General features: G+C 42.9%; 1 protein-coding gene across 14 annotated transcripts in view; it reads left to right on the top strand.

Moving 5' to 3' along the window:
• The first annotated feature begins 467 nt into the window (after window positions 1-467).
• ATXN2 (ataxin 2) overlaps window positions 468-18,765 on the top strand; it is a 54,300-nt gene continuing 36,002 nt past the window's right edge. For 6 of the 14 annotated variants that reach the window (XM_076352956.1, XM_076352955.1, XM_076352951.1 and 3 more), the window contains exons 1-6: window positions 1,911-2,001; window positions 9,304-9,340; window positions 11,008-11,067; window positions 11,797-11,868; window positions 12,096-12,246; window positions 18,120-18,134. In XM_076352956.1, the coding sequence (XP_076209071.1) occupies window positions 1,994-2,001; window positions 9,304-9,340; window positions 11,008-11,067; window positions 11,797-11,868; window positions 12,096-12,246; window positions 18,120-18,134 (343 nt within the window). In that variant the 5' untranslated portion in view covers window positions 1,911-1,993. Of the gene's footprint in view, window positions 557-1,797; window positions 2,002-9,303; window positions 9,341-11,007; window positions 11,068-11,796; window positions 11,869-12,095; window positions 12,247-18,119; window positions 18,135-18,765 lie in introns of those variants that run through there. The other 8 variants (XM_076352953.1, XM_076352950.1, XM_076352949.1 and 5 more) reach the window with 5 other exon arrangements.

Genomic DNA, 18,765 nt, shown 5'->3' with positions numbered 1-18,765 from the left:
TTCGGCTAGTATCTGTCATCTAACTAATAATGTGTTAACCACAAGGTTATTTGGGCCTGTAAGGTAAAACAAAACAAGCAGTTTAACAGTCAAAAGAGTAGGGAAAATGCTAATTTAAGAAAGCTGTTAAATATTTGTTATCTTTTTACCATTGTGTGTTGCCACCCACAACTCTCTCAACCGCATGGGAAAGCTGTTGCTTTACAAGCAAGGTGTATAAATAATGCCTGCCTAAGAGCACCGCTCCTTTTTATTACATTTGAATCCTGTGGGATTTCTAGAGCATTTCTATGAATAGATTAAACTCTTGAGCATTTTGAGTAACCATGGCTATAAATCAATTTAGCTCTTAGTTTTCAAGTTACATCTGCTCTTACTAATCGTATATGTACATAGATGATTTTTTTTTTTAACAGGACAGACCAGGCTTTATTTTTGTGTATTGGTATGAGTTGGTGAAACCACCGCTCTGTGTAAAGCAGGTACCACGAAGATGGCAGTGCCCAATAGTCACTGCACCTTGGATTTCTGCAGGAAGCCTGGTGATGGCGGACAGGTAACAACACGGAGTGATGGGAGAACTGGCATCTCGGGCTCAAATATTCTGTTTCTGTCAGTGCAATGCAAATTTTAATTTCTTTGGACTGCTGTGATTTCAGGGGGGGGAAAAAAACCCCAGAAATCTGGAATACTGAGGGGTTGTCAGCAAGGAATGTGGCAATCCCTTCGGCCCCATCTTGCTTTCCTGTAGCTGGCTCCACGAGTAGGAGGGCAATGGGATGTGTTTACTGGCGATAGTTCGGTATCTCTGCGGTTAAAGGTAGGAGCCGGTCTGCAGCTTTGCTAGCGAGCGCAGGGGGGCTGGGGTTCTCCATTTCGCTTTTCACAGCTAGTCGGCGGCTCGGCCATTTTTTCTCTATTTTGATGTCTCTCGATGTCTGGTTTCTTTTGAACGATGCGCTGCCGGGCCCAGCCCGCCGCCCTCCCAACTCCTGATCGCTGGCGGCTCGGGGGGTGGGGGGGGGGCGAGGGGGGCCTCGGCGGGGCTGCGCGGGCAGCGGCAGGCCCGGGCGGGGCCGGCCCCGCCAGGCTCTGCCCCGACCGGGCCTCGGCCTGCGGGCCAGCCCGGAGCGAAGGCCGCAACCCAGGGCCCTGCGCCGCCGGCCGAGGGGGAACGCTCCCCTCAGGGGCCGGGGCCTGCGGGCCGCCCTCCCTCCCTGCCCGCAGCGGCCGCGCCGGGGGTGTCCGCCCGGCTGGTACCAGCTCGGGTTTGCCCTTGCGGCTACCGCGGGCGAGGGTTGAAGGCGCGGGCAGGCTGTGAGGACGGGGTGGGGGGGTGGGGGGCTGGGGGGGCTGCGCCCGCGGGGGCCTCACGGCACCGCTGGGCCCGGCCCGTCCCCTCAGCGGGGCCGGGGCTGCGGCGGGAGCTGCCGCCGTCCCGCGCCGCCGCCTCACGTGTCCCCCTCCCCTCCCCGCCTCCCGCCTCCGCCCCTTCACCCGCCGCAGCACCGCCGCGGCGCCCTCCGACTTCCCGTAAAGAGTCCGCGCCCGCCGCCCGCTCCGGCGCCGCCGCCTCGCCCCCTCCCGCCCTCGCCACCCTGCTGCCGCCGCGGGGTTGCCCGAGAGGCGGCGGGGACGACGGCCGCGCCCCTCCGCTCCCCTCACCCGCCGGCCCGCTCCGGCCTCTCCCCCCCCTCCCCCCCCCCTCCGCGCGGATCCTTCCGCGCCGCGCTCCGCTCCCTCCGCCCCGCTCGCACTGTTTGGGAGCAACCGGCCGAGCCAGCGGCGCCCCGGCCCCGCCAGCGCAGCGAGGCCCTGCGGACCGGCTCTCGCCCAGCCCCGGCGCGCACCCCCGGCCCTCTCCCCTCTCGTCATGTCCCTCAAGCAAGCGGCGGCGGCGGCGCAGGCCGCCGGCAACAACCGCAAGCCCCCCGGCGGCGGCGGCGGCGGCGGCCCCGGCCTCCCGTCAGCCGCGGGCGGCGGGAGGCAGAACATGGGCAGGTGGGTGCGCGGCGGCGGCGGGCCCGGCCCCGGCCCCGGCGCCGAGAGCCCGGCGCGGGCGCTGATCCCCCTCCCCCGCCGCCACCCCCCTGCACCGGCCTCCATGGGCGGCGGCGGCGGCGCGGCCGGGAGGGGGAGCGGGGCCTGCTGCATGGCGGGGGACGCGGCCCGGCCCGGCCCGGCCCGGCGCGGGGGGCTCCGCCCGGCGGGGCGGGAGCCGGCATGGCGGCGGGCGGGGCGCACGCAGGCCCGCCGAGGGGCCCGCCGGTTCCGCAGTGCCGCCGGGGCGAGGCCGCGAGGCCAGGCCGCGGCCGGTGCCCTTCAGGCGGCCGGGGACGGCGGAGGGCACGGCGGGACCTCCATTTTCCGCGACGGGGCGGCGGGCGAAGCCCCCCGCGGCCTGGTGGGGCCCGTGGCGGGGGCGAGGGGCGCCGCTTCCCCCGGGCCAACGTGACCCGCCTGCTGAGGAGGAGGAGGAGGAGGCGGGGGGCGGCGGGGGCGAGGCGCCGTAGCCGGCGGCCGCACGTGCGCGGGGGGACGGCGGCGGGAAGGTGCCGGCCGCGATGGCGGCGGCCTCGGGGCCGGGGGGCGGCGGGGTTGTCCCAGGCGGGGGAGGGGGCAGCGTTCCTGCCTTGTGGAAGTCGGCGGAGGCCCGCCTGCGGTGGAGCACCTTCAGCTTACTGGCGTTTATTTTTATTTGTTTTAATATATATAGGTATTATTTTTTTTATTTAAATCGCAATAAAATTCTCGCGGGAAGGGAGGCCGCAGGAGCGCTCGTTGGCCTCGGCGGTGGACGGTGGTTCCAAGCACGACTTCACTTTTTCACAGATTTGGGGGGCGAGTAATCAGGGTTTTGCAGCAGGCTCGGATCCCCCTCCTCGTATCTCCCCCTCCCCACGCACGCTGCGGAGGCCCTGCTGTCTCATACTGCCTCTGGAAGGCTGATCCTGCTCGGAGAGCATTAGCTATACAAATTCAGACATATTTGAGAGAGAGGAGAGACAAAAAATAAACTTTCTAGTGGTGTGAATTTTTCCAGTGCTGTGGGGGTCATAACAAACAATCAGAGCAGGACAGTAACAGTTTTGAAGGTCATAGTCACTCAGAGCAGTTTCATTTCAAGTTTTATTCATCTTGCTCTTTAACTTGACTTTTATTCTTACTCAGTTTTGTGCATTGGCAATAAAACAGAATTTACAGTGGTCCCATTGTTGGACGTCACTGGAAATAGGGTTTTACTTTGTTACCAGTCTGTGGAACTGGAAGCGGAAAAGCTTTGGTAGGGTTGAAAAGGACAAAATAAACTTAAATAATAACAATAATACCTCAGCACTTCATTGCAATGATTGAATAGTTTTTACATATGGCTGTTTAGATTGAACATGATGTTTACTGTGCTTTGCTAAACAGTTATCCCTGCCAACACACAGTGGCACTGTAGAGGTTAACGTGAAGGGCAACAAAACCTACAGCTCTTTTTTTTTTTAATTCAGTATGATGGTGAGCACTTGTCTCTGTAGATTAGGGGATGCGAGCTTTAATTTCTCTCCCAAGTTTCAAGATTAAAGCCGCTGGATTTCTCCTACCAGTGTTGTCTTTCTAGTTTTGTTGGATAAATTCCACTTCAGAACTCCTTAGGGAGTTCTAGTGGGGCTGCTAAACAACTGACATGTTCCCCCAGAGGTGTTCACACTCCTTTTTGTTAATCAATTTTTCAAGTTATTTCTGAATGAAGGGTCTGTAAAATCACAGTCCCTGGGCTGAGGGAGTCCCGTGGAACACCTTCAGAGAACTCCTATTGCTGTCCTAAAGAATAGTCTCTTTTGGGGAGTACAAATTCAAAGACGGTTCATGCTGCAAAGCTGTTCATGTAAATGAAAAGCTAAGTGGGTTTTCTGTTTGAAAAATCAAATTGTTTTTTAGCTGGCCTGCATCTTGGTTTCAGTTTGAAGCATTATATTATTTAATAGAAACTTAAACATCTCCAGTTTATGCCAAGCTTTCTTCCTGGCAGCTCATTTCCCTGCAGCACTAGTGTTCTCTTTCTTACCTTCTTGAGATGCAAAAGAATGTTACTTTTCATGGCTAAGTTGCTCTTAAAGGCTTAGGTTTGGGTGGAAAGCTCATTGATAGTTAACTGTCCTGGACCTAATTTTCTGCTGTGTGTTTATTACTGTAAGACTTAATTGGGCTAAGCACCTGGTCCTTCTATGTCTGATAGTGAGTGTAGGGTCAGCTTTGCTCACTACATTTGTTTCCATGGTTTCATAATGATGGATATATGTATTTCATATTAGAAAAGGCACAATCTAGTGTGAACAAATAAGACATTCCAGTATTTGTTTTCATGATTTTACTAATTTCTTTTGCATAAGGGGAAAAAATCACAAATGAAGGTATCTTTAAAGGTGTTCAAGAAAAACAAACAAGAAGGATTAATGCCTTTTTTTATAAAGAGGCACTAAGTGAAATGCTATGTTTGTTTAATAGCAACTGTGTGTGCAATATGGCAGATGGGAAATCGGGCTGTAGGGGGGATGCCAATAGCATGTTGAACTGTAATTGGAGAAAACGTAGACCTCATACACAAACCTGCTCTGCAGTGCTAGTCAAAACATTATCTAATATCTACTTTTTGTGTTTTAGTTCAGTTTTGCCCTTAGACAAGCACAGGAAGGTTAGCTGTCCTGTGATTGAAAGTTGCATCTGTCCCAGCATTCCTTCAAGCACTGCATCCTTTTTTGTTATCCATTTTTCCCCATTGTTATTTTGTCTGAAGGCGAAACACCGCAGACTCAGGTTTTGGATGGTTACGTGTCTAGTTACAATTGTGGCAGAAGGTCTTTTTCCTTTTTATTTGGTAACTTTCTTGCCTAACTGGACTTAGGAGTCCTTTAAGAATACTGTAAGTTACTGTCTTTTATAAATGGCTTTACCCATTAAAAAGTTAAAACTGAAATGATCCCATGTTGCGTAGCTTGCTTTTGAGACGTAACACTTCTTACCTACTCTCCTTTTTTGTTGACAGCCTTTTTTATTAGCCTAACGAAAGCCTTAAGTAAAGGGCAGAAGAGAGGTGTCCATTCTGTTCTGACAGAAGTAATTTGGAATATTGAGTGCTGAGGTGCTCTGATATAATGGAAGTGACTGTTCTGGAGGTTCGATCACACGTGCCATTCAGAGTTTTTCCAGTTTGTTCTAACATTTTTGTGTGTGTCAGTTTTAATGTAGCCATGCTAAACTGCTGAGCAAAATGAATGGATAACCTGCGGGTCTCTTTCCTTGTCGCTGTTAATGCACTTTAGTATGATATTATATACCTGCTTTTGAGTAAGTTTTAATTTAACAACTGATTCATGGCAATGGATATGAAGAAGGTTCTTCAATGACTAAGTCCATCAACAGGTTACAGATGTGCACTGGGTCAGACTTCAGTCAGGTTACTTACATACTCAGATGCTACAGAAGCTGTCATCTTGTAAGAAGACAGGAGTTGACATTATTAATGTCAGTGTTGGGGAAAAACTACAGAAAACAATTCTGCAGGACTTCCTGTATAATCTTAATTTGACAGCTTCAATTCTTGACTTATATAGACAAATACTGCACTTAAATAAAACTTCGTACTTCTGATTTCTCCCTTAGAAGAAAGCTTTACTAGCTCTCTGCACTTGTAATGAAAGTTCTTTATAGAGTATCCTGTAAATTTGTTTTCAAAACTGTAGTAATGTCAGCCAGTGCTCCAGAAACATCTATTCACTCTATTAAATTCAACAGTCTGTAGTTGCACTTCTGCTCTAGACATTAATTGCAGTATGGTTGCATTTGTTTCTTAGTCTCAAAGTGAAGATGCTGCTGGAGAGAAAACCCGAGACTTTCTTTCACATCCTGGAAAGACTTGTGTCCCTTGCATTAGTTTTCACTTAACTGGAAAAATATAAATGCTTGACCTTGTTTTGCTTATACAAATGCTCTACTTGGCATGTAAACATTAGGGTGGGAGGTGAGGGATGCTGAGGAATAGGATAGTAGATGCTCATAAAAATAGAAAAAAAATTGCAAGTTGCTGCTGGGGAAAAATGTTTATTGTGTGGCATTTGGGATTAAGCCCTTAGGGAGACTTTCACTCTTAAGATGTAACTGCTGGCCTGCAGTGAGTTGGCTGCTAAGTTTAATTGCTTGGTCGTTACTTTGTCTGGTGCAGCATTTTTCTGACTTTGTGACTTTGCTACCCCAAAGTGAAGGGTTTACAGGTTGGATTTGCCAAGCTACTGTGCCTTCTCCCAGGCTTACCTTTAACCACATTTCTGCAATACAAAATGTATTTTTTTTTATTTACCATACTTACTGTAATCAAGATGTGGTTTTAGGTAGCAGTGCCAAATTGCTAGTGACCCTCCTAGTTCCCCCACCCCCATTTCTTAATGTTACTCTCCTGTTTTAAATTGTGGTAAACTTCTGGCAAAGATCATCTACTTTCTGCTTTTGTAAAAGTCCTAGGTTTTTTCATATGATGCATCAAAGATGTGTCAAAGGGTAGTTTGAACTTGAGTCTTCACCTGTTGGAATATAAACCTCAAGTCAGGTCTGTAAAGAGATCTGTTAGATCAGAATAGTGTATAGAATTTCTGCAATTAGCTTAACTCTTGGTCTGATGTAGAAGTTAGGACCTCTTGCCAATGTGGATGCACACAATCAGATTGTTTCTTAAAGAAATGTGGGTAGGAACAGTAGTTTTGGAAATGTGGTAAGAGATGGAACATCTAAAACACTTAGGTTGATGCTTAAAGGGAATACTCCAAACTTTCTGACCAGTCTAGCAACCCAGTTATTTAAGTTCTAAGAATACTTGTCACTAAAAACGGGAGTGCTTTCTATTTCAAAGGCACCAAACTCTTTCACTTTTGACCATTTCTATAGCTGATGTAGGAAGGAGCATCTTCTAAAATCTTTGAGACCAATAGAGGGAACTGATGAAATTGTTTGACTTCGGCCATGTTCTTTGAAAGACCGTGGTGTTGACGCTTTTGATTGTAATAAAAGGAAAAATCAGAACCAGACTGTACCTCTCTTTTATTTGGGTGTTTCACATCTGGTGAAATGACTTTCAGAAAGAAGAGGATCATTGATCTGAATATTATGCAAAAATTATGTTCCAGGTTCACGAAGGGCTTGCTTCAGCACTGTGCTATAGGTAGCCATTTGACAAATGGCAGATTTAGTAAATGGTGAGACTTGCTTGTCTCCAGAGCAAGCCTGAAGTTGTGATGCTGCCATATGGAAAGTTAAGACTGATAGGTAAATACAGGCTATTTGCATTAGGTTTTTTTCATGAAGTTAGTACTCTGCAAGGATTCTGAAAATGTCAGCTAGACATCTGAAATCTGCAGTTACTGCCAATCAGCAAACGTCATCAGTGTGCGTGAGGCTGTATGAGACTACACTTCTGTTTCAGAAGCTTGTTTTCTTAAACGAGTCAGGTGATAGTTTAGTGGTTTTTCATTTTTTCCTCATTAAGGCCTTTCATGGTTGTTTGATGGACTTGCTTATTTCTGCGGAATTTATTGGAGGGATATTTATGTTCATTGGGAGAAGTTCCTTTGATTTCTTGACTAACTCATGAGCCCTATTTATAAGGTCATGTTGTTTTGAGAGCAAGGTTGTATTCAACCACAGCATAGTATTTTCAAAAGCAATTGCATGCAGTTGATGTTCAGTTGGATTTAGATTTCAGTGTTGTTTGGGTATTTTGAAACGTAGATTCTTTGAGTCTTTAATTAAATGGTTGTGCATCTTTAAGGTGGGTCTATTTAAAAAATTGATTTTTTTTTTTTAATAGAACTGAAGACTTCATTTTGCCTCACATTACAGTGTGCGCTCCTGAAGTTGTGTCCTGGTTTCAGCTGGGATAGAGTTAATTTTCTTCCTAGTAGCTGGTACAGTGCTGCGTTTTGGATTTAGCATGAGAATAATGTTGATAGTACACTGATGTTTCAGTTGTTGCTGAGCAGTGCTTACACAGGCAAGGACTTTTCAGCATCTCATACTGCCCTGCCAGTGAGAAGGCTGGAGGTGCACAAGAAGCTGGGAGGGGGCACAGCCAGGACAGCTGACCCCAACTGGCCAGAGGGACATTCCATACCATGTGACGTCATAGTGATCAAAAAACTGAGGGGAGTTGGCTGGGGGGGGGGGGGCATGGCCCACTGCTTGGGAACTGTCTGGGCATCGGTCAGCAGGTGGTGAGCAATTGCATTGTGCATCACTTGTATATTCTTTTATCATTATTATTATTTTCCCTTCCTTTTCTGTCCTATTAAACTGTCTTTATCTCAATCCATGGGTTTTACCTTTTTTCCGATTCTCTCCCCCATCCCACTGGGGGGTGAGTGAGCAAAAGGCTGTGTGGTGTTTAGCTGCCTGCTGGGTTAAACCATGACAAGTCATTGTAATACAAATCTAAATCACTATGAGAAATACTTGAAACTAGGACTTCTTGGTACAAGGCAGTAACTTTGAGATAAGGCACACCAGTGAAGTTGAAGAATTGTAGCTGTTGCAGACTTGCTAGCTGCAGGGATGCTGTTGGGACTCAAATGTGTGAGGTGGAGGGCACAGACTGTTACATCTCAGTTTGCAAGGTATTAAGAGCATACAGGTTAATTTAAAAGCTTTTTGAAGTGTCCTGAGTGCTACACATTGACAGATTTGCATTAAAAGTAGTTAGTGTTTTTGAGGGGACGGACAGAATTAGTTTCACTTGCTGGGTTGTGATAGTAGTGATAAGCAAGCTCTGTAGGTAGGGCCTTGCAATCAGGGCTCCTCTGTAGCTTGCAGCATGGGTCAGTTATTTGGGTGGCCCTTAATCAGATGGACAGTGACGATATACCGAGCCTCTAGTCTAAAGAAGGGACTCTGTGCTAAGTAGGGATCAGGCCTGAAAGTGGTGTGTGCCAGTAAGTTTTGGAATTTGCTTTAGTTACAGGATTCTGCTTAAGAGAGAATATTTTTGGATTTTTATAATGACATAGGCTTAGTATTTTCTTCATTTTGTCCTCTAACTTATTGTAGGTAACCCTCTTGCCTACTAACCAATGCTGCTTGCTTGTAGGTCAGTAGTTTGAAGGATAAATGCTGTGGGCCCTGTAGTTGTCAAATTGTGCTCTAGTGGAGTGCTGTTTTTCTCTGATCCCATTCTGAACACTAAATTAAGATGGGTTTTTGAATTCTTACTTGTTAAGAAATTAACCAGCTTCGGCAGTTCTTTTAATCGTATCCCATGTATGTATTTAATTTCAGAGGTCGCAGCAGTGGCAAAGGACCGCCTCAGCCTACAGTAAGTATATGTTTTTTCCTCATTGTACCACTTCCTAGGTATGAGGAAACAACTTATGTGCAGTGGACCCAAGTATCAACGTAAGAATAGCAGGTACTGGAATAGTCTCTCAATTCTTTCCTTTGGATACCTTGATGAATATTTTAGACTGAGGTATGCTTTTCTAAAAATGTAGCATCTTGCATTCATTTAAGTCTCCTGGGAGGGTGAGGCAGGGGAGAAGGGTCACTTAGACTTTTGACTATGCTAATATAAATCTTCTGCATTTTCTTGCAATTATAGTTGTAGATACGGCTAACATTTAACTTAAGGCAATGCTTTTGAATTAGTTCCTCTCTGAAGACTCTGACATTGGCTTCTCCCTTAAACAGATGACAGTAAGACAGCATTTAGTTAAATAAAAATAAGGATTTTGTTTAGCTTTAGTATAAAATAGCTAACCCAGTATTATCAGTAACCTGAATGTGTAGCTTTAGTTATTGTCGAGGCTATACATTGTTGAAGTATAGGTTGTAGAACATAATTTTATCAAAGCTAAAGATGTGGATCTCGATTTAAAGAGTGGATCTTTGAACTGCACTAATCAAATATTTGCTAATTTGTTATTGGCCTGGTTTTCAAGGATGACTAATTTTGGGGAATGGGGCAGAAGTAAGAATGTTTAAAAGGACTACAGTTTACTTACATAAATGTTTATTGAAGATATCAAGACTCTTCAGTAAAAATAAAGAAGCTTTGAGGAAAAGTGGTGAAAAAGGTCATATGCAAACACTAAACATCATAAAAGTGTTAGTCTTTATGTCCTCCATACTGAGTGTTGAGCATAGGAGTATCCTTAAACATGTCTTTTCAGACCAGGAAGGTGGCTAACATGCAGGAGTAAGTGGATTAAGTAGCTGACAATTTAAAAGATATGTTATCAGTTTAAAAGCTCAAAATATGGTGAGGTCCTTGCATGTTTCAGCATCTCCTGTTTCACAAGCATGAAGTTGACAGGGAGAGATACCAGATGTTGCAACAAAACACAGACATCCTCGCCACTTCATGTATGCTTATGTGAGCGTGTCATCTAGCAACCTGGGTGATACTTGGTCAGTTCTCCTAGTGTAGGATCTCAGATTCTGATACTGCAGTGAATTACTTTTGACTAATTTTATGATGGGTTTTGTAGCTCCTTGGCATTCCACGATTTGATGGCTTTAGCTTCTGTTAATGCATGTAATCAGGTCTGTTAGATGAAAAGATGTAGTTCAGCAGGCCCTGAAAGCACCTTTTTACTTCTACAGCATTTGAAGTACCTTATCCTGTTGATGGTTCTTAAACCAGAGAGGGATGTTAGCAGGGCTTTTTAAGTTAGGAGTCTGTGCATACGAGCTTCACCCAACCAGCAAGAGAATTTCTTTATTGCGTGACATTAGGGGCACTCTGTAATGTTTATCTTGTTTGGAAGGGCGTTCAGATCTTTAATGATCAGAGAAAGGGGTAAGGGTCCTCTAGAAATCTCATGTGACCTAAGTTCTCTGTGTATCGACTGAGTGAGGTTTTGGACCAATGTTTCTAGGAACTAGTATGTACTGAGGAAACCCTGCATTATTTTTGGCGCACTGGCTTTTTGAATTGTTACAAGTATTTCTCATATATTCATGACGTCTTTTTTTATTTTTCAGATTTCTTTTGATGGCATCTATGCAAACATGAGAATGGTTCACATACTTACATCAGTTGTTGTAAGTCTTCATATTTGGAAGGAGGGTAAACAGTTTCTATAGTGACATAGAATTGTTAACTAGTCCACTAATTGCAATACAATGGAGTGAATATTGAACTTTAACAGTAGGCTCTTTTGCCAAGATTGAACTTTAAAGAATCACAGTAATAGCTATTCTGTATTTTTGGCTTGGAAAGGTTCAAATACAATTTGCAGAGGTATAGCAAATTTCTTAGGTGCACTGGTCATATTTTGAATTTTCTGTCTTTAGCGAGGTTATGGATAAATACAATGAGTCTGTGTGCAGGGAGTGGAAGCCTTTCTCCCCAAATTTTAAGGGAAGTCTTGACATGCCAAAATTGAGTAAGGCAGACTGTCCCACATCTGCTAGAGTCCAGGATAAGCCTTCATCCTTATTTGTACCCACACATATGCACAGATTTTGTTTTTGCACAAAAACTTGTTTGTGTGCATAACTGGTCAAGAGTCTTGTGAGTACCAAATATGCTTCTGTTAGTATCTTTAAAACCCTTCAGAACAAATTTTGGTACACACCCAGCTGTTTGCATCTGCAGAACACAGTGGCGTATTTATAAATGGGCAAATGTTGAATGGGTAGATTTGACTAAAAACTGAGCTGTATTTTTACGCATTGTACTTATGTAAAAAATACATCTTTGAGAAAATCACTCAAATGTCATTTGTCAGCCTCGTAGAAAGCTGTATTTTCATTTTTCTTGCATTCTAGGGATCCAAATGTGAAGTACAGGTGAAAAATGGTGGTATATATGAAGGAGTTTTTAAAACCTACAGTCCTAAGGTAATTTTTTTCTTTTTGACTCTTCCCTAAAAGATCCTAATACTGAATAATCAATGTTTGATTAAAATTTGCATATTTATTATGAATTATTTTGTCTATTAATGTCTAGGTTTACACAAGCAGTTTCATTTTTGCAAACTGTTGTAAATGTCTGTTTTTTGCAAGTATGTGAAGTTATCGAATAGCTTATTCATTAAGTTAGTGTATTCTTTTTATATCTCTAATAGTGTGATTTAGTGCTTGATGCTGCTCATCGGAAAACTGCAGAATCCAGTTTGGGGCCAAAACGTGAAGACATACTAGAGAGTATCTTGTTCAAGTCTTCAGATTTTGTTATGGTGCATTTTAAGGATATGGATACCAATTATGCGAGAAGAGGTATACTTGTTTTTAAAGTTGTCTATATCTTAGATCATAAGTCAAGATTTTCAAAGTAGCTGCTTTAGGATCCAAAAACTAAAGTTCACATTTAGACTCTTAATGAGTGCGGAACATCCAGTTATCCCATTAAAGTCAATGGAAAGAGCGGATGCTCAGCACCTCCCAAAATCAGAAATTTATCAAAATTTAAAAAATAGATTGCAGAACCTTTGTGAGGGCGCACTGCTTTGAGCAGCTGTTTTAGGTGCCTGGAAAGCAAATCCTTAGTGGTGTTAACAAAACTTTTTACAGATTTTGTGGGAGGTTGTTTTTTTTGTAAATGTCTTTCTAAATTCGTCTATTAAATGTTATATGAGAATCCATGAATATATAAATTCTTTATAAAAAAATTATTATTCAGACTTGGCGTATATCTAAAGTCTATATTTAGTTAAGTAACTTTTGTCTCTAAACATGCATTCATACAAATATTCTAAAAATACTACTGCTAAAAATTCTTAGAAAATCCACTATTTGTGTTCTTAATTTCTGCTTTACTACTTGTAGGTAGTAGGTAAGGCTCTCCAAAATACAGAAGAACCTAGTGGGGTGGCAGGCAAGTAGTCTTAAAATCTTGAAGACATGGCTTGAAACTGTCAGAATGAAACAATTTTACAGGCAGTCAGGCAGTCTTCATCCTTTTTCTTTTAATGTCTGCCCTCCAAGACCCTAATTATTTTTCTGGAACCTAAGAGGCTCATAAGTCAGACAGCTCGAGTTCTTTTGCAGGTTTTTTTTAGGCAGCAAATCTCAAGGGTGTTTATGCTTATGTTCCTGATTTGCTGGGCTAAGGAATAAAAGCAAAAACATAGCTTTCTGTGTCATGGAGTGAAATTGCATATGTGTACATTTTCAGGTTGATTAACAACTGTTATTGGGAGCTAAGTGGTTATTGTAATGCACGTGGTTTATTCCCATGTAGCAGTGACTTAGAGATGCATAGGGACTGGTGGACATTTAATGAGATCTTTCTCTTTTCACCTTGTGTTTGTACGTGCATATGTTCTTGCCTGATTTAAAGCTGAAGAATGAGAGGCTTCTTGTTTCAAGGAATTTGCTTTTCCCACAAGAAGATGCATAATGTCAGAGCAAATGTAGCGTTGAAATGCAGATAAGTTCCAGGTTCTGGATGGGACTTTGAATTTAAATTACACAAGAGCTGTTTTATAATGGGTCTGCTATGAACATCACTTTAATGTAAATGCAAACTGGGCTCTCCATTACCCAATCTTTATAGATTTTGAGCAGACGGAATGAAGAATATGCTACTACTTCTAGGAATAATTACTCAGTGGAAGTTTTCTAGAAGAAAATGACTGCTTCAGGTTGAACAGTCGCTCGGTTCACTTTATTAGGTGGAATGTCTTTGAATCTAAATCTCTTCAGTAGCTGGAGAGGACAGCTGAAATGAAGCTGTAGAGACTTGGAGCAAGATAAACTGGAAGGCTGCAAAACTTGATAACTCGTAGTGGGTAAATTAATCTGCTTTCCATTTTGTCTCAAAAATGTATTCTCTTGAAATGACACTTGAAAGTTTAAGTCAGTCTGTGATCACACCTGCAAATTAGAGCAGTGAAGGGCTTTCTGCTTCTTGGGAAACTAAGTAAGCAAGGATTCAAAAGAATGGAAGTGTATGAACATGCATGCAGGAACTGCTGCCCTTTTGTTCTTATAAATAAACCCAAATCTTCATGGTACTGAGTCAGATAAACTTGTGTGATTCACAGTAAAAACTGAGTCTGAACTCCTAGGTGAGGAGATGGTGTTCCTTGCCACGTTTGTATTGGGAATGGTTACTGTCTGGTGCCCAGAGAAGTTTGACAGTGTTGCACTTATCCAGGAACAAATATTTTTAAATTGCCTAGCCCTCAATGTTTTTTTGGCTTTCACAGACAAGTTAGTAGACAATTTGGACATATTTGGTTGGAAAGGCAGCTTGCTCTCGCTTCTTTAAAAATGTAGTCAAACAAAAGGGCACTTCACAAGCACTCTGTTGCCATAGGAGAGGCTTACCTAGAGTAGGGTTTGTTGGGGTCTGTGTATGTAGTTTCTCCTACCCCTTAGGAGACTACTAGACTTTTGAGGAGGCCTTGAAGTAAACTTAATTTCTGCAAAAGGTACTGTTTTGGAAATTTTAGTGTATCCTGGTTTCCTGGTTCAGTGTAAGTATCTGGAGTTGTATGGATTTTTATTCTGGCATTTGCTTCTCTGCTGAGCTGGAGGAGTGTGGACAAATGGTGCTCCTGACTGTGAGTCTTGATCTTCTGACTTAGCTTCAGCCTTGAATAGCAGAGCTGTTAGCTGCATTGTCTGCCTGTCTGACCAAGTGAGACAGAAGAGACTGTAAGACTACTGGAAAAGAGCAGCATGTGGGGAGAAAGGGAATGGGATGGATTCTCCTTTCAGAAGAGTGGAAGATACAGTTGTGTCTGAAAGAACTATCTGAAATAGTCTGCGAAGCACCTTTCATTGCTATCGTACTTGTGCAGCTTTGGAGCAGTGAGCCTATAATTCATCCTGCAGCTACATCAGTAGTGCGAGTGCAGGGGAGGTAACGACAGTATAGGCTTGGGGTGGGTGAAACCACCCCGTTCGGAAGCAGCAGTCTTAGATTTGCTTGTGCCAAGCATGACATTGCACCTTTAGACGCACCAGTGGAGAAAGTGTGGTGCCTGCCCAGATTGTAGAAATTGGAAGGGTTGGGAGAAAAAATAGTAGGTCTGCGTAGATAGGGACGTTCTAACAGTTTATGTTTTAAAAAATAAATCTGTTCCTACTTCCTGGGCCCTTATTTGCAACTCTGTCAGTCTGCATAGACCTTCGTGCTCGTGTAGATTCCTGTTAGGCTTCAGAAGGAATGGAAAGGAGACACCTGAGGGTCTCTCACTGTGGAATTAGGGCTTTCTGCAGTACAGGCAGGCTGATGAATGAAACATGCATTGGAAAACTCAGGTGAAATTGGCTTATTTCCATTATCCCCCTTTCAAACTATTCTGTCTGCATTTAAAGAGGCACAGGCACTGTCTTCTGCATGTGACAGTGGAAATCGACTGCTAAAAATCCACTCTAATGTGCAAGTTGAAGTCCTTGGCTGCACATTAGCATGTAACGTCTTTCTGCTTCACCTTCTGAGGCAAAGGTGAAGTGTCTAGATCTCGTAGTTCCTAGATTACTTGGGCTGCATGATTGAAATAGGAGGGTATATTTCTCCTGTGTTGTACAGAACAAGCTCCTAGCAGTGTTTCCTGTAGTCCTAAACACTGATCAGTCGACAGTGCTGGTTTGCATATGATTCAAATTTGAGTAAGGCCTCAGAGTTGCCTTCTTGGCTTCTCTTTAAAGACAAGACAATTCAATGTCATAACTACTGTTAAAGTAAAAGGCTTCTACAGTGTTTTTATTGTTTTTCTTGGCACTGTTACTGCACTCTGAGAAAAATATTACAAATCCAATGAAAAAAGGCAGAAGAGAATTGGCTATTTAAGTTTTTCCTTGAATTAGCACTGAAAGTGGCATCCTTCCAGAGAAAGGTGTTGCAAGGGGAATAGCAGTAGGCCTATTATGAACAAAGGAAGGAAATGTTGGCTCTGCAAAGCTGGTGGTAACGAGTTTTACTGTTTCAAATCAGTAGAAAGTAGTTACAAAACAAATGAGAGTTTACTGTTGAAACTTTTAAGATGAAACCTCAGTTTACTTTGGCCCATGCTGAACTTGATCAAAGCTTGCAGTGTGCAGCATGAACACCTTTGGCACATAATGCCGATTGGTTTAATAGCATTTGAACTGCTGAGTTGCACTTAATTGCGTATTTGTGCTCTTCACCATTAGTAGCTCAAAACATGTTTGCAAAAACAAGCATGTTAAACACTGAAATTAATTAAACCCGGACTCTTAATTGCTCTATTCTGGCAATTTTTTCTTTAACTCATTTAGTAGCACACACTTGAATTTGCCCAAGCTGAGTTTTTCTCAGAATGTGTACATTTAATTTGCCTTTACTTAATGTGAATTTCTGTTGCAGAGAATTGTCCTCGGGATTTTTTTTTTCTGGTTAGCAGGCTTTAAAACAAGAAGCAAGGTCTTTGATATCAAACTTCTTTGCTTAGGAGATGTCACATTAAGCAGGTACAGAGGCAGTGGGGGCTAACCGAGTGTTACAGCTCAAGCTCTTTGTTTGACCAGTTTTCATTTGATCTTTAACTTGGGTTTTACCCTGTAGAAAAGGAATTGATTAAAAATTTGGCCATGTCAAGGTGTCATACGAATTGGTCATTCAACAGCTCAGAGGTACAAGGCACCAGATAAGTGGGAGGCTGAGCCTGTGCAGTCAGTATCTTGTCTGTTATTACTCTGCCAGCAGTTCATGTTTTAGCTTCTACTTTACTAATAATCTTAAGAGCAGGTTTTTTGTTTTGGAAACAATTATTTGTAGAATTTATTTTTTACATATGTTCTCAATTTTGTTGCTTGTTAATTTTGGTAAAGTCTTGTTTGACTTGCCGCATTTGAATCTTGGTGTCCCTGTGCCTGCCTAGCTGTTTGTTCCAGGAAAACAGTGATCTGTGCCTTGGGGTACCATTCTGCTACATTTAAACTTTGCCTGGATGCTCATGAGACCATATTGTCTGACTAGAAGTCTGCCTTTGTAGCTTGAATTTCTACTAACTCTGGATTTTCTTTGAGTTGTAGAGGTTAAACTGATGTTGCAGTCTCACTTGTGACTTGCATTCTAAAGTGAGAGAGAAATGAAGAGCAGTGCAGCTTCCTGTGCACCATGATATACTGGATTCTGCTGGGAAACTTAGCATTGACTGTACACATCTTACTCAGATCTGTAGCATTCGTTAGAGAGCGGAGTTTTTGTTTTGACTTGGTTCCCCTCCCCCTCCCCCCCCAGTTCATCTGTGTCATAATTTTTAACAGCACTCTGCTGAATGTTTATGTGGCTTTTTAAATAAGAAAATTAGTGGGTTGAGTACATAAGTCTTGTTAAGCTAGTATTTTATTCACAGTATCTAAAATGGCACAGTTGTGTATGGAGTTTGAAGTAATTTAACAGAAATTAAGGAAGCACCCTTCTGAAATACGGATCATCTCCATCAGGTGCTGTCATCAGTCCTCCTAACTCATATTTATGTAATCTTATTGAAGAAGGGTTCCCTCTACTCCCAGCAAAGTAATGTAGAAGCAAATTTCACAGTTTCCTTGGTGACGTAAGCAGCCTCCAACTTGCATTTGGTGTAAAATATCCAATCTGAGAGGATCAAACATGAAAAATTGAATTAATGATGTTTGGCACAGAAGCAGCACTGGTCTGTCTGGGTTTTGACAGTGTTAGGTACGGGGTATTGATAAGGTAAATGTAGAGTTTCCAAATACAAGTGCCTTACTTTTGCCTCCCTGTTAAATGTCCTCTTTGGTTACTACTTAACTGTGGATTGAGGTAGCACTGTGATACTATGTAGTTTCAGATGAAATTTAAACGTACCTTCTGTTATAGTATATTTTAAAAGTTGTTTGTGTGAAGGGAAACTGAGAGATGTTTTCTTTTAAGTTGGTACATCTTAGAAATCTGTAGGCTGTTTGGAGGGGTTTTATTTGTGAAGCAAAATGGGGAAATACATGGGGCTGTTAATAGGTGGGAACATTGCTGAGGTTTTACTGTGGAAATGATCTTTGCAAGGTGGGAGATGTATAATCAGTTTGAATATGTCTGTGAGAGGGACTGAAAGAGTTTAGCTTTGCCTGAATTCAGCCATATAATGTGAAAAAATCCACCTGTATTTATATCTGATGTCTTCCAATTTTTTCTCTCTCCATATCTGTTGTAGTTCCTTCAGAAACAGGTAACTTTTTTTGGCAGTCACTCTATGTCTCTGCATCTTGCCTTTCATAATGCTTTTGTTACCATAATATATAACGGAAACTTAATATCTTTGCTCGCACATTTATGGCACTATAAAACATGCATGCGTAACTTCACAGAATCATTTAGAGTATCTTGCAGTTAGTTGGTGACTTCTATTCTCACCCTTGATTTTTACCTATTCTGAACAGTTGAAAATGCAACGATTGAAATTTTGCGTCAGCACGTAGGTAATACAATGATACAATGACTCTGTTTCAGAACAGTTTACAAGTAATCCCAGAATGTGCCTGCTAAAGGCATTGCATTTAGTGACAAGCTAAAATATAATCTCACGTGAAAGTGTTAACCGTCAGCTGCGTAGGTACTGTCACGATTTTGGTTGGCAGCCTATGAAGTCTCGCAGAGTGATTGATGCAGGTTTTTGCAATTTCACATGAGCCCTAACAGTGGTGTGCCTGGTTAGGTGTCTTTCTTTCATTTGGCTTTCTTTTCTTATTTTACTGATTCTTTTGTATTTGAAATGAATGTTTAGCTAATAAACTTTTCTTATTTTTCATACATCTTCTATAACATTTTGTTTCATATATGCTTATTAACAATGCTTAATT

This window comes from Aptenodytes patagonicus, chromosome 15 (genome assembly GCF_965638725.1).
Source record: "Aptenodytes patagonicus chromosome 15, bAptPat1.pri.cur, whole genome shotgun sequence".
NCBI lineage: Eukaryota > Metazoa > Chordata > Aves > Sphenisciformes > Spheniscidae > Aptenodytes > Aptenodytes patagonicus.
This window is presented reverse-complemented; position numbering and strand designations above follow the sequence as displayed.